The sequence below is a fragment of the Haliotis rubra genome, unplaced genomic scaffold (assembly GCF_003918875.1).
Source record: "Haliotis rubra isolate DU_JTF1 unplaced genomic scaffold, ASM391887v1 Scf228, whole genome shotgun sequence".
NCBI classification, from domain to species: domain Eukaryota; kingdom Metazoa; phylum Mollusca; class Gastropoda; order Lepetellida; family Haliotidae; genus Haliotis; species Haliotis rubra.
Window position 1 is genome coordinate 359,681 of NW_025766314.1, and position 14,733 is coordinate 374,413.

General features: G+C 43.3%; 1 protein-coding gene across 1 annotated transcript in view; it reads right to left on the bottom strand.

Annotated features, from left to right (window-relative positions):
* Positions 1-14,733, bottom strand: part of LOC124277825 (CNK3/IPCEF1 fusion protein-like) — a 62,446-nt gene that overhangs the window by 41,719 nt on the left and 5,994 nt on the right. Inside the window, 5 exon segments of the mRNA XM_046713539.1 lie at positions 4,574-4,833; positions 12,825-12,893; positions 13,596-13,655; positions 13,881-13,997; positions 14,210-14,339. Of these exon segments, the coding sequence (XP_046569495.1) occupies positions 4,574-4,833; positions 12,825-12,893; positions 13,596-13,655; positions 13,881-13,997; positions 14,210-14,339 (636 nt within the window).

Below are 14,733 nucleotides of genomic sequence, written 5' to 3' on the forward strand. Positions count from 1 at the left end.
ACTGGTTATAATGGGATGTGAGGTTTATCACTGCTAATAACGAAGATGTCAGGCTTTACTCTTCATATAATGAGGGGTGAAGTTTTACAATTCTATAATGGAGGTGAGGTCTTACACTATAATGAGTGGGAGGGGGGTCAGGTTTTACACTAATCTCAAAAAGGGGGTGAGATTTCACACTGGTTATAATGAGTGGGTGAGGGGTACACTGTCTATAAGGAAATGGAGTTAAATACTGGCTATAGTGAGTGATTGAATTGGTTTTACACCGCCTTTAGCAATATTCCAGCAATATCACAGCGGGGACACCACAAATGGGCTTCACACATTGTACCCATGTGGGGAATCGAACTCGGGTCCTTGGCATGACGAGTAAATGCTTTAGCCACTAGACTTCCTCACTACCCCAAATATTGGTTATAACGAGGTTTAGTGTTGGGAATTGGTTAAAATCTCATAATTGATGATTGGTTCATTACAACCGATCAATCATCGAAAAAAATTGGTTAGCGTCATTAATGAAATTTGTTAATGCACATAAAAATATGGAAAAAGCATGTAGTTCTTTTGGATTTTTTGGCAAAATTTCACATCTTTAAAGGAAGACTAGTATGTCAGGAACATAAATGTCTTGGAGTCTTTAAGATAAATTCAATCATGACTTGAAACGAGCTGTAGTGCTTATGAAATGTAACAGACAAAACCAACCTTGTGAAAAATATTGTTTATGAAAACAAGTGTTCCAGAATTGTTTGTGTTCGATTATGAGAAAACATGATCGATTGCTTGGTCGTTTAGTCACTGAGACCAATCTTCGATTATTTCAATTAATCGGACCACCACTAACGAGGATACATGTTATAACACTGGTTATACTAATGGGGATACTAAAGCACCACATCTTCTGCTCCGACACTGCCAGGGACACACTATCCACATGCCCACAGCAATCAAACACAACCTCATCACTAACAGTGAATCATGTCAAGTCACACTCAGCACATAAAGAAAATCAAGTTACTTTCAAATAATGATCCATATTTGTATATTCCACTTCACATCAGAAAACAGTTCCTGATTCTTGTGAGACTACTAGAGCTGTGTATCATGGCCTAAGTGGCAAGACGATATATTCCGATACCAGTTTAATGAGGCGAAACGATATATCATGAAAGTATTGGCAAGGAACCTGCGAGATGATTATCATCACGGTACAATAGTGGCAATACGATACGTATCCCGATACTTTACAATTAGAAGACAAAGCTACTCTGTTTTCAGTTTTGCGGTCCTTTATCGTTGATATAAGACTGCTAAATGTAATTTAAAAACCGAAAGCGTTAGCACGACTGATAAACGTTTTAAAACCGAACTGTTTGGCGCGCAAGAACACAAGGCGCAAAGGGGCCTTTTTCCTGAAAATCGTATGGAATCGTCCCATTGAGGAACAGGTTGTGTAGCGAACAAAATATGACATTGTAAATAACATAAATGCTTTATTTATGGAACCAGTATGCTTGTATTTGTAACAAGTAGCATACGTGAATAAAAATAACAGTTTATACTGTGAGCAAGTACAATTATCTGATTTTTCTCAAGCAAATTATTGATCTCCCCTACTGTATGACAATCGACTCGCCCCAATCTATGCCGTGAACTCACTCAGTTTAGTAGCTGCTAACTTTATTCACGGAAATAATTATTGATATCCACCCTACTATGACATGACATGACATGACATGCCACGTTTTATGTGGGATACATGGACAGTGGAAGTGGAAGGACTGGGCATTACGGACGGGACGGAAGCGGTCAGGTTAGGACACGTGGGCCGATGTGTGTTTGTCGACGTCATGCCCACTAGTTGTAGACCCGGTTTGAATACTGCTGCTTTTGCGCTGCTGACGAATTTTCCAGCTTCGTAGTTAATTCACAGGGATAACTGACAAGGAATTCTTCTTCAAACCATTCGCTTATTACTTCAAAACCATCAAAGATGCTGCTGGGGTAGAAATCGCCAATGTCCGACATGTTTGTTTACAAACAATAGGGTCAACGAGTTCATTGTATTCATACGTGGTGAATCAGTCACTTTAATTAGCAGTCTTAAACTGCCATTTAAGTACGGTTTTGATGAGCTCTCAGCCAATCAGAATTGAGTATCACACAATGTCGTGCTAGAATTTCTAATAACAAAACAGATATGGTAGATAAAATGACTGAAACTTTATTTGTTACCTTGATCTATATATACATTTGAAAGTGAAGTTTCCCTCGGGAAGTTGTGTTTCTGCACCAATGCTTTCACAAACAACTCAATGTAATTTATATCAGAATTCAGAATCACTGAAAAAAACTCTTAAGTCTGCTTTCTAAATTTTATCTTCTCTTTGTTCTCTTTCTTAACAGAGCTAAGACATCGTTCATAGTTGTTAATAAATGGTGTTATTTGTCAAACAACTAAAACATATCTGCATATTTCAATTACTTGAAGACAAGTATTCTACAGTTCACAGAGTTTGTATAATGTTCACACTCTGTGACTTATACACCAACTCCTTTGTTCATGTAACAAAGATAACAGACACAAACAAATTCCTTTAAAGTTCAATTTGTTTTTAAAATTCAGAAGAATTTCAAAGAGACTCCTTTCCTATTCTTAATGCAATACTCCTTTAAGTAGTATTTAAGTTGTATCGGGATGTATCATCTCTTGTGGCGATACATCGATGTATCATGTACCCTCGCGATATAAATATCCTTATATATTGCCTCGATGCACTCGTATCGCGTAGTTGACGATGTAAACATCGATACTATCGATGAATCGTTACACCACAAGTGACTACTGCATCAAACGTATCAAACCAGTGATAAATAAGTAGCACATGTATGTAAGAGCATCCTGCAAACAAAACACTGAACACAGGCCCACATGCACAAAACTATCTTAGCTCTACAACTACTTAAGTCTATGTTATAATATGGAAGTTACGACCGACTATCTAGTGCTAAGATCACTTTGTGCACATGGATTCTGGTTATTCTTGATTCCCATGAAAGTACTGCATCAAGTATATAAAAAAAAGAAGAGTTAAATGTGTTTTGTTTGTTGTTTAACATCTCACTCAGCAATATTCCAGCTATATGGCGGCGGTCTGTAAATAATCGTGTCTGTACCAGACAATCCAGTGATCAACATCATGAGCATTGTTCTACACAGTTGGGATACGATGACATGTGTCAACCAAGTCAGCGAGTCTGACTACCCGATCCCATTAGTCACCTCTTACGACAAGCATGGGTTGCTGAAGACCAATTCTAACCTGGATCTTCACGGGTCAAAATACTGAAAGAATGTTGATCACTGGATTGTCTGGGCCAGACTCAGTTATTAACAAACCACCTCCATATAGCTTGACTATTACTGAATGGGGAGTTAAACTACAAACCAACAACAATCTTTCAGTATTTCACAGCAAGCCTGTTCAATGTGGGCTTTCCTTCTACAATGAGTGAGTGAATGAGTTTATTTTTACGCCACACTCAGCAATATTCCAGCTATATGGCAGCGGTCTGCAAATAATCGAGTCTGGACCAGACAATCCAGTAATCAACGTCATGAGTATCGATCTACGCAATTAGTAACTGATGACGAGTCAACCAAGCCAGCGAGACTGACCACCCGATCCCATTAGTCGCCTCTTACGACAAACATGGGTTACTGAAGGTTCATTCTAACCCAGACGTTCACGGCTTTCCTTCTACAGTTTCAATGTTTAAGAGATTTACGTGTTTGTTGAATCCAAAGACCACAGTGAACAGTTATGAGTGAGTGAGCGAGTTTGATTTTACGCAGCTTTTAGCAATATTCCAGCAATGTCACGGCTGGGGACACCACAAATGGGCCTCACACATTGTACCCATGTGGGGAATCGAACCCGGGTCTTCGGTATGACGAGCGAACGCTTTAACCACAAGGCTACCCCACCGCCCCAGTTGCGAAATCAGAAGGGCATCCATAGCAGTTTCTCTGTCATAGCAAACCGAGCTTTACAAACAAAGGAACACAATCAATGCATGGGATCTGGACCTATGATCAGCAGATCTTGCTATGACCAAGGGACATAACCTGATTCACATGAGCCAGCCATAGGAGGGATTAATTTTGACCAAAAGACCAAAATTCAGACATATGCTTGCAAAAAGTATCAATACCAAAGCACTTGTTCCAAACTGTAGTCCCAGTTCAGGTTTTTTCAGAGGTATAGCTATTTCTATTTATTTTCACTGATTAATTCAATAATTTATGATCGATATTATGGCCTAGTAAAGATGATTTGAATTTCACTGAAAAAGGGCCAGGAAATTAAGAGGTTTTCATGTTCAATTCTACATTCTTGCATGGATAGCAGTCATGGAATGAAATGTTCAAATATGCTCAGAATTTAGGTGAACCTACGAACCTATTTTTCCAAGTTTGCCCAGGAGAACTTTTTCAAAATTCTAGATAAATCAATGAATGCCATTTCTGAAACAAACCATTTAAAAATAAATAAATACATGTACTCACTTAGTGACGTAGATGTCCCCCGACGGTGCAGAGGAGGTGAACTCCTGCAGTGATGGCCGAGTCTGTTTGGCGTCACCTTCACGTGACCGCCGTTTCTTCAGTATCTTTGGCAAGGTTGCTGCTTGAGCATGCTGTTTGTTCTTCCGGTTGGGCAGATTCCCGAACGGACTGATATGACGAGGCCTCTTCTTCAGCAACAGCACAACCTCCTTTGGTTTCTCTTTCAACGTCTCCACCAGCTTCTTCAGCTGCCAGCCAAGCTGCAACACACGAATGAGAGGAACTTTTTTTAAAGCCATAATGATAATGTGTATTTTTTCATATGCCAGATCCACACCGCACTACAATTTATTTTTTCATCTCCCTGGGGAGTATTGAACCCATACTAAACATGAGGCGGTAGAAGTATAACAGTCAGACATCCTATTTACCATCCCACCGGGAACCCATTCACCGCTATGTCATCACAGGCATGTATATGAAAAGTCCCTTGCTATTAACACACCTGTGTTTTAGTGAACAGGATTGAAGTAATAGAAACACTCACTAGTTAAGTTTGCTAAACACAGTTACCACTCAACCCTGTGACCACTGTGTCTTAACTTTGCCTGGTCGACAATGTACAGGGGCTATGTGCCACCACTGTGTCATTTTAGTGTGAGACAGGACTGTAGTGTTGGGAATTGGTTAAAATCTCATATTTGATGATTGCTTCATTACAACCGATCAATCATCGAAAATAATTGGTTAGCGTCATTTATGAATTTGTCCTGGTTATTTTTAGTTACTGCACAAAAACATAAAGAAAAAACATGTAGTTCTTTGGTTTTTGGGGGGCAAATTTCACATCTTGAACGGATAACTAGTATGTTAGGAACATAACTTTCTTGGGGTGTTTCAGATAAATTCAATCATGACTTGGAACGAGCTTATAGTACTCATGAAATGTAACTGATAAAACCAACCGTGTGAAAAATATTGTTAATGCAAAAAGTGTTCCAGAATTGTTTGTGTTCGATTCTGAGAAAACATGATCGATTGCTTGGTCGTTTCGTCACTGCGACCAATCTTCGATTATCTAATTAATCGGACCACCACTACAGGACTGAAGTCCTAGAAACACTCAAAAGTCAAGAATCAAGATCATCTCTGCGACCTGTGTCTCTGCACTCCGCCTGATTTGTTGCCATGCAGTAATTTCACACTGGTAAATGAGCACAGAAGGCACAAAGGTGATACAGGTTGAAGACTGAGTGAGTCAAGATTAACACTGGTTTGAATAGTATTCCAGTTATAACATAGAGTGTCAACTTCATCCCAGAGTTGGGGCGGTGGGGTAGCATAGTGGTTAAAGCGTTCGTTCGTCACGCCAAAGACCCGGGTTCGATTCCCCACATGGGTACAATATGTGAAGCCCATTTCTGGTGTTCCCCGCCGTGATATAGCTGGAATATTGCTAAAAGCGGTGTAAAACTAAACTCACTCACTCACTCATCCCTCCCAGAGTTATGCAAGTGAATCCCACAATCAAGTGTATAGTGTAGCCAAACTGGGACAGACCTAGTTTCAAGTCTACAATCATAAGATATCTTTCATACCCAAGTTAAACTACACAACTACTGCAGAGCCTCAGATATTCTTGTCCCCTATAGCCCTTAATAATGACATTTAGCGTTGTTTCGCTAATTGGGTTTATGGGCAGCATTTACAATTCAGCGCATAACTTTAAACTCTAACACTTGCCTATTGCCTCTGCTAAATAATTCTATCTAATCATGTTGTGTTGTCAACTTACTTCCAAATTCTCTATTAAATACCAGTAAGTCGCGTTAAAGCTTTCATCCGCTTCTTTCCGGTCTTCTTTTCATTCATCTAATTGACAAGATGTAGTTGTAGCTCTACACCACGTGCTAGCATGCGCGACTCACCACCATGCCTCCAAAGCACAGAGCAGCAGCCAATCACTCTGTAGTAAAGGACATGCAAAGCGGCGAAGCGACAGGCAAAGAGTGTGCGTCGCGACTTTGTGCTCTTCCCATGAGCACTGCCCCCCAGGCCTGCTCAGGCCCATGACAACTGAGGCATCCCTGCGCTACCCACCACTACACCTCCGCTGGAGCCAACATTCGCCACCCCGCTGGCTATGTCAGTCAACTCACAAGGTATGTCACCCTTGACCATGTTAATATATTGTCCGATTATTGATTCCTCGTGGTAATCAGGCACCGTTGAGCTGTAGCAATCTCAAGTAACTCCCTCCACGCCTCAGACAGGGTGTTACAGTCAACCCCTCACAAAACAATACACTTGTGAATCGCGGACATGCTGCCACATCAGCAGCTTAGCTTTAGGGCAGAGACCATTAGTTTCCACCTAAGACAGGCGTAAGGGAAAAATACATCGGGGAGTTTGTTGACATGACACTCTCTTACCAGCGGAAACCAAGCAACACAGAAGAGTCAGAATTTCGATGGAGCTGATGGAGGCAGCAGTCCACTTTCAGTCAATTAAACATTGGGTCTTGGGCGTCTGCCTTTTACCTACATCAGTGTAGTCATTGAGCGTCAAACGGATGTAAAATTTATCCAACAAATGTTGTCATATATGGAGGCGATCCAGCGGTGCAGCACTAAGCCAGGCTTTGGCGGTGACTGCTGGTCTCAATATGACATACAGTTTTGGCAGAAAATGGACAGAGATCCATTACGTTCTTGGGGTGCAATCGACGGACAGCTGTGGCTGCAGCTAATGCTTCCCAGCAATAAACAGCAGACACACACACCTTCTGCCGGATATCCCAGCTACCTCAACACAGCATGCCTACCGAGGTTTGTAGGAATTTCAATCGCGTGCGTGGCGCGATCGGGGACAGGCATGTCGTTATGCACACAAATGCTTGGCATGCAACATAGGTGGCCATGGGGCATCGTCCTGTTTTTGTGCCAAAAGCACAACACAGTCCCTCGCACAAACCCCATGCGACCTACTGCCCTGCCAACCAGAAATGCTTATGGCCCCATCTCCAGTTAATGTTATCTACTTGCAACAATGGCTGGAGCATTATCATTCAATCAACCCATTAGCAGCTCAGTTAATGGAGCGGGGTTTTAGTCAAGGCTTTAGTTTAAGATATTCAGGGCCACGGGTTGCTCGGGATGCGGTCAGCCTTAAATCTGCGATTGAGCAGCCACTACTGGTGGAGCAAAACTACAGAAAGAAATTCAGTTGGGTCGCATAGCTGGCCCATTCTCACACAGGTGATGTGAGGTGAAATTAGGTTTTACGCTTGTACTTTGAGAATATTTCGGCTCATATGACAACATGCATGCGTGTAGTATGTGTATGTGTGCGGCTGCTTGTACTAGCCCAGACTTGCTGGTTTTATAGTGCTAGCCCACTGAGATACCATGCCAGTGAGTAAAGCATGAATAATTCCCACTCAGACATATTATACTGACTCGAAGCCGACCAGTTCTTGTTGTACCCATTAATGCCGAAAATGCCAGGCAGGGACCAACAAGTACCATATTTTAACGCTCTTTGGTATGACGCCAGCGATCGGGATCGAATCCCGCGAACCTTCCGCATTCGAGGCGGACGCTCTAACCACTACACCACGGAGGCGGTCTATTCACACAGATCAGTGGACTCCCTTATAGTTTCCCCAATCGGCTTGGTGCCTAAGAAATCGATTCATCTGTCCAGGGTGAGGCTGCTTCCCGCCTCATCCATCACTTATCATATCCTGTAGGATCATCGGTGAATGACTCTATACCGCATGAAGCATGCACAGTGCAGTACACCAGTTTTGATCAGGCGGTAGCTATGATTCAAAACCTTGACAGTGGTGCATAATGTCCAAATTTGATATCAAATCAGCCTTTTCGTCTCCAGCCGGTGGCACCGTCCGGACTTCCAGCTGCTTTCGGCATGAAGTTTCAGGGAAAAATTTTCATTGATAAATGTCTCCCCTTCGGCTGTTCCATCTCTTGTGCTCTATTCAAGTCATTTAGCACTTTCATCAAATGGGCCATCAAGGCCACACGCGGCAGCAGGATATATATACTGTAATCGATATATTTTCATGGGGTGCAATTTTCGCAGAAAGTTCACAAAAGACCTATTAAGCGCAGTAGTTTTTCGCATTTCATTTCAAGCTTGAGTGATGGTGTCCATCACAAAGTTTTCACAACCCATAGACATGCAATGATCGAAGCTAATGCCATATAATTGAATCGTGTTTTACTAAAACAATCAGAGAGATGTGGGATTATACTTGTGTCAAACATTGTGATTTGTGACTGATGTAAGTGAGCTTCTGTTCATTTTGTGATTCACGAGTAATCAGCTATCAATTAACTGACAAACTGATAACAAACATTTTGCTGATTGTGATCGCTATTACTAGTATACTAGTGTATGCCTCTATTCCTTTGTATATTGTTTTGATGTTGTTATCTGAGAGAATAAACAAATTGCATGTTGTTCCTACTTTGAGTATTTGTCATGACTTGACCATGAATATTTCTCTTGGTATGATTATTGACGACAATCATTTTGTGCGCTCAAAATCGCTGGAAAATTAATCCCATGCGAAAAATAACTCTGATTGCAGTAGCTCATTATCTGGATGATTTTATTCTGGCTGCGGGCGTTTAAACATCTGCTCGCGACATGCTCAAGACTTCCCTTCAATTCCCCAATCGCCTAGGCATGCCAATCGCATACACCAAAACAGTACAACCCACAACTTGTCTTACATTTCTTGGTCTCACCATAGACACGGAGAGGGGGGAAATCAGGTTGCCCACATGACAAGTTAGAGCAACTGGTTCATCAACTAGCACAGCTAGTAGCGGCCTTATCCAAGGTCACACTGCATACCCCTGCAAATCTATAGTAGGTAAGCTGAATGTTGTATGCAGGGCAATTCCCATGGGTCAGCCCATTCTTAAGCGCGTCTTATATATGCTCAAAATGGGGCAAGCAAACCAAAGCATCACAGAATAATGCGTATCAGCGGGCATGACAGGACCTCAAACTATGGTTTCAGTTCCTTGCCAAGCATAATGGCACAACTTTATTCTTGGAGCAAGGATGGGTTGCTACCCCACTTCTACAGCTTTATACAGAAGCAGCAGGAAGCCAGGGTTGTGGTGCATACTTCCGCCATTGGGCTAATGCCAAGTGGCCAGAGTGAGTGAGTGAGTATGGTTTTTTAGCTTTTAGCAATATACCAGCAATATCAATGGTGGGGGACACCAGAAATGGGCTGCACACATTATACCCATGTGGGGAATCGAACCCGGGTCTTTGCCGTGGACGAGCTTTAACGCTTTAACCACTAGGCTACCCCATGCATCGCCAAGTGGCCAGACCTATGGCTACAACAAGGATGGGTGAAAGACTTGACTTTCTTGGAGCTTTTCCTATAGTCATGGCATTGCGGATCTGGGGCAGCAGTTTGGTGAACAAAAGAGTGCTAATGTTCTCCGACAACCAGGCGTGGTGAGTATCATCAATAGGCACACAGCAAAAAGGGTAATGAAACTGCTCAGGCGTATGGTCCTGATATGCTTACAAAACAACATCCCACTTCAAGGCACGTTATATACCCTCACAGAATAACATAATAGCAGACGGCTCTTCGAGGATTTCAGGAGGTCACGGTTTTGGAGCTGCAGCCCCTCAGGCGGATCAACAGGCCTCTGCAATCCCAGCGGACATCTGGCTCATCTAATGGCAGAAGTAAGCAGTCTGGTAGCCAACTCAATGGCAGCAAACACCTGGAGGACATATGAGTCAGCAGTTCAGTCACTCGCGAGGGATTTGGTGATTGTACTCCCCTGCCTGACCTATGGCCAGTCCCTTTAGTTCATATGCTACATTTTATAGCCTATCTCTGCGTTATCAGGTAGGTCTCCGAGCAACGCCCGGCTCCTACATTTCAGCCTTGTCCTCCATCCATAAAGCTCAACTCCTTGCAGTGCATGTCTAATCCTTTTCTAGTGCAGAAAGCCATTGCAGGGGATGTCAGGACGTCGTCGGTCATCTGGACAGGAGACAGCCTATTACGGTGGATCTTATTACGAGCATTGTGCAACTCCTTCCCACGGTTTGTAAGTCTACATATGAAGCCACGCTGTTCGGCAGCATATCTACTGACATTTTTGGGTTTTCCAGGGTAAAGCGAGGTAGTGGCAGATTCAGGTAATGACTCATCACAGCCAAGCGCGAGTGTTGCTAAGCGGATTTATCCGTGGCTAGCGACCAATCCTACCTGGAGGTTGGTACTCACGGGCAGCCAAAACAGACCAACAGGGCCAGGGCACACGCATTGCCATCCAGGCAGTTCGAGTCTATGCTATGCCTAGCCTGGCAAAGCCCTCCGCATACGGTTTTATCAGTCGCGACCCGCGGTCAGACGGGTATTTATTTGTACATACAAACTTCACTCCTTTAACAAGATTTCAGTTTCAGGCAGTGCTGACAAAGACCCATTAATGTTAAAATGTATTCTTCCATTCATTTTCGCATAGGGCAGCAACCACGGCAGCGTTACAAGGCATCCCATCAGAGTAAATGCAGGAAGTTGGCCACTGGAGATCTAAGCGATACCAGTCGTATATCCGCATTCATCAGCCTGGCGCACAAGCGTAAGCATTTATGGGGTGCAGGGCGGCTTGGGTGATTGGCTCCAGCTTTACATGGTGAGGCCGAAACATCTTGGGCGCAATGGAGCAGCCTTGGCCTCGCCGGGGATGTGATCTGAGTGCGTCGAAGGGGGCCTCAAGTAGGCCCGACCTCAGAGGCAGGATTGAGAGTCTACTTAAGCGAGAGGGCCCATGCAGGTCATTCATTGTGATCCACCTCGGATGCGAATGACCTGTGTGAGTCCCCTCAAAGGCGCTATATGACATGATGTGCGAGGATCTCCTCTACATGCGCCTCGCGCTGCCCAGCTGCCCGCGATTATCCTGATCGCCCGATGCTGCTTGCACGGCTGGCGGAGCCGACGACCAACGGCGTCAGGCCCTCGATCTGAAGCGAAAGATCAATCGGCGGCTGAGGAACGTGGTACAGGGGCAGTTAGGGCGATTGGGTGGTATCATTTAACCCGGGCATCTCCCACTACCTGGAATGAGGGTCCACCTCGCAATTTGGGCATGTCGGCTGGCAGCATCCGGGGAAGGCTGAGGTTGGTAATTTTTACTTATGTTAAGCCATCATTGTACAGAACATAAACAAGGTGTATCCAGAAGTCCATTTTTCTTAATAAAATAGGTCGCGGTGGGCATGGTGCAGCCGGGACTAACCAGCAAGCGCTGCCACAACTAGGTATATACTTGGCATATGCTTTACGGCGGCAGCCCTAAACATTCCTGACTGCTGGCTCCGTGGGAGGAAGTACCAAAGTTTCCATGCTTTACCGAGGGCCGCAATTGGCTAATATCGCATTTGGTCCTGTAGGTAGCCATCCACGTCACGCTCTTTGTCATCCACACATCTGTCTTGTTTAGTCTGTTTACCGAGGAGGAATACCTTTACAAGGTCATTCTCATCTATCTCCTGCCATATCATCTTATCAATTGAAAGGTCTATATATATAAATAAAAAACTTTCAGCTATCACAGATGGCTCAGGACCTATTCTAACTCACACTCTTCATCAAATCACTTTACGATCAGCACTGTTTGGTAGATGACCTGTGTGACATTCCCCTTCTGAAGGGAAATAACTCTTCCCAAGGGAAACAACTCTACACAGCACACTGCAGTGTTTCAGACATCTGTGCCCACTATACAAAGAACCCTTACAACCAGCATGGGTTGTTCGGGACCTATGCAAACCCAGGTTACCCAATGGGTCACTGTCTCCACACCACTGTTTGGTAGTTGACCTGGATGACTGCCTTGCCCTTTAGAAGGGAAACAACTCTGACCAAGGGACACAACTCTACACAACAAATTGCAGTGCCTCAGATGACTGTGCCCTGACAGTCCTCAATATCTGAAGAACCCTTACAAGCAGCTCAGGTTGCTGAGTACCTATTGAAACACAGACTCCTCATTGGGTCACTGTCTGTATGATCTCATTGCTCTTCAGAAGGGAAATAACTCTGCCCAAGGGAAATAACTCTACCCAGCAAATTGCAGTGTCTCAGATGTCTGTGCTATTGGCTCTCATCGTACTAAAAACCCTTACAAGCAGCACGTAACCCAGACTCCCCAATGGGTCACTGTCTACTCACCACTGTTTGGTAGTTGACCTGGATGACCTCATCGCCCTTCTCAATCTTCCTGCACAGGTCAGCTGGACTCTACAAAACGACAACACTTACAACACAACATTTCTCCACAACATTATCACACAGTAACCCTCTTCCGGCTCTATTAAACCCGCCTGACAAATTGCAAGACTAGTGAGTGAGTGAGTTTAGTTTTACGCTGCTTTTAGCAATATTCCAGTAATATCACAGTGGGGGGACACCACAAATGAGCTTCACATATTGTACCCATGTGGGGAATCGAACCCGGGTATCCGCATGACGAGTGAACGCTTTATCCACTAGGTTACCCCAGTTGTAAGACGAACATGTACATAATCATCATATGTTCCTTGAGCAACACCCAGCAGTATCAAATTGGGTTTTGTCAGTTTCCATTTTAACAAGTTCACCAACATACTCCTTTGTAAATGACCAGTGGTATACCAAACTGAAATATCACCAGTACTTTCTGAACTTTACTAGTCTCAGAGTAGCAGACTTATGTTATTTTCATATAAATGTCTAAAATGATGGTTATTACTTAGGACAAGCAAGAAAATAGCTGACATTGATAACACAACATTTATAATTATCATTAATTTCAACTGTCAGCTATGTCTTTTCCCATTAAATTTCTCCAATCACTACTCAGACCTGGTCAATCTCCAAGCATCTTTATCACGTCCTGACAAACAATTGTCAGTTTGGCTATTGACAACATTTCAAAGGCAACATAAACATGATAAATCTTACCAATTCCTTTATTCCGCTTATAGCATGAATTCCATAATATGAGGAGGAAATATGCAGACCCTGCAAGAATACAAAAGTTCCATGTAAATAAGAACCCTAACTCTACATATATTTTGAAAATTAAATAACAAGAATGAAAAATTGCAAAAGTAGTGTGTCTCATCATGTTTTAATTCTGTAATCAGTTCAAAAAGGTATTGACAATGTTAATAGTGTTAGATACGACAGTAGGAACTATAGTACAGGACTCCTGTACAATGCAGCCCCTCACTGCCAGACACTCACCAGCTCCTCCGGCTGTTTCTTCCTGATGGTGGCGACCTCTAGTGATGCAGGCTGCACCACCAGCGGCTCCTTGGAGTTCATCACCAGGTCATCGCAGATCTCAAACAACGTCCGACACTGGTCAATGGAAATATACATGTTAAAATAATAATAATGATAATCAGTTTGCCACAATATACTCACAGGTCCAATATCGACCAAGGTATAGATTCACAGATGTAATAATCAAGTCTGCCATGATCCACTCACAGATCAGACGTCTGCCATGATGTTCTCACTGACCTGATGTCAGCCTTGATGTACTGATGAGTGATATACGATGTACTCACCGATCTCATAATGGACTCCTCCGTCTCTGTCAGGTTGGAGTCTCGCTGTGCAGCATGGACGAGCTCCATCCCAAACTTCACGATGGAGTTCCTCAACAAACACATGTCATGGATACCTTCAAACGGGGCTCTGAAATCAAAACTAAACTGTTTCAATCTGATGTCATTTTGAAAACAGTCTTTCATTTGTGCAACAACAGAAAACATGACACGAGTAAAAGTTTAAATTTGTTGAGTTTTTTGCACATATATATGAAGATATACATTGGGGGCTGGCTCATCTCGAAGCTATTAATGGGTGATAACCCGTGAAAATGTAAGCGCGGGAGGTGTCCTGGCTGTTAAGCCCGGACATGTTGGTGAAGAGCTGCCTTGGGGGCATAGCCCGATTCCTAGGAGGAATGGCTGAATACCCAAAAGCGAGGTTATACAACGAGAGCCCCCAAGAAGGTGGAATAGTGATTAAGGGGATGGAATTGAATTGAGAATAGAAAGGGAATGCCTACTGAGGTTAAGCATAAAAA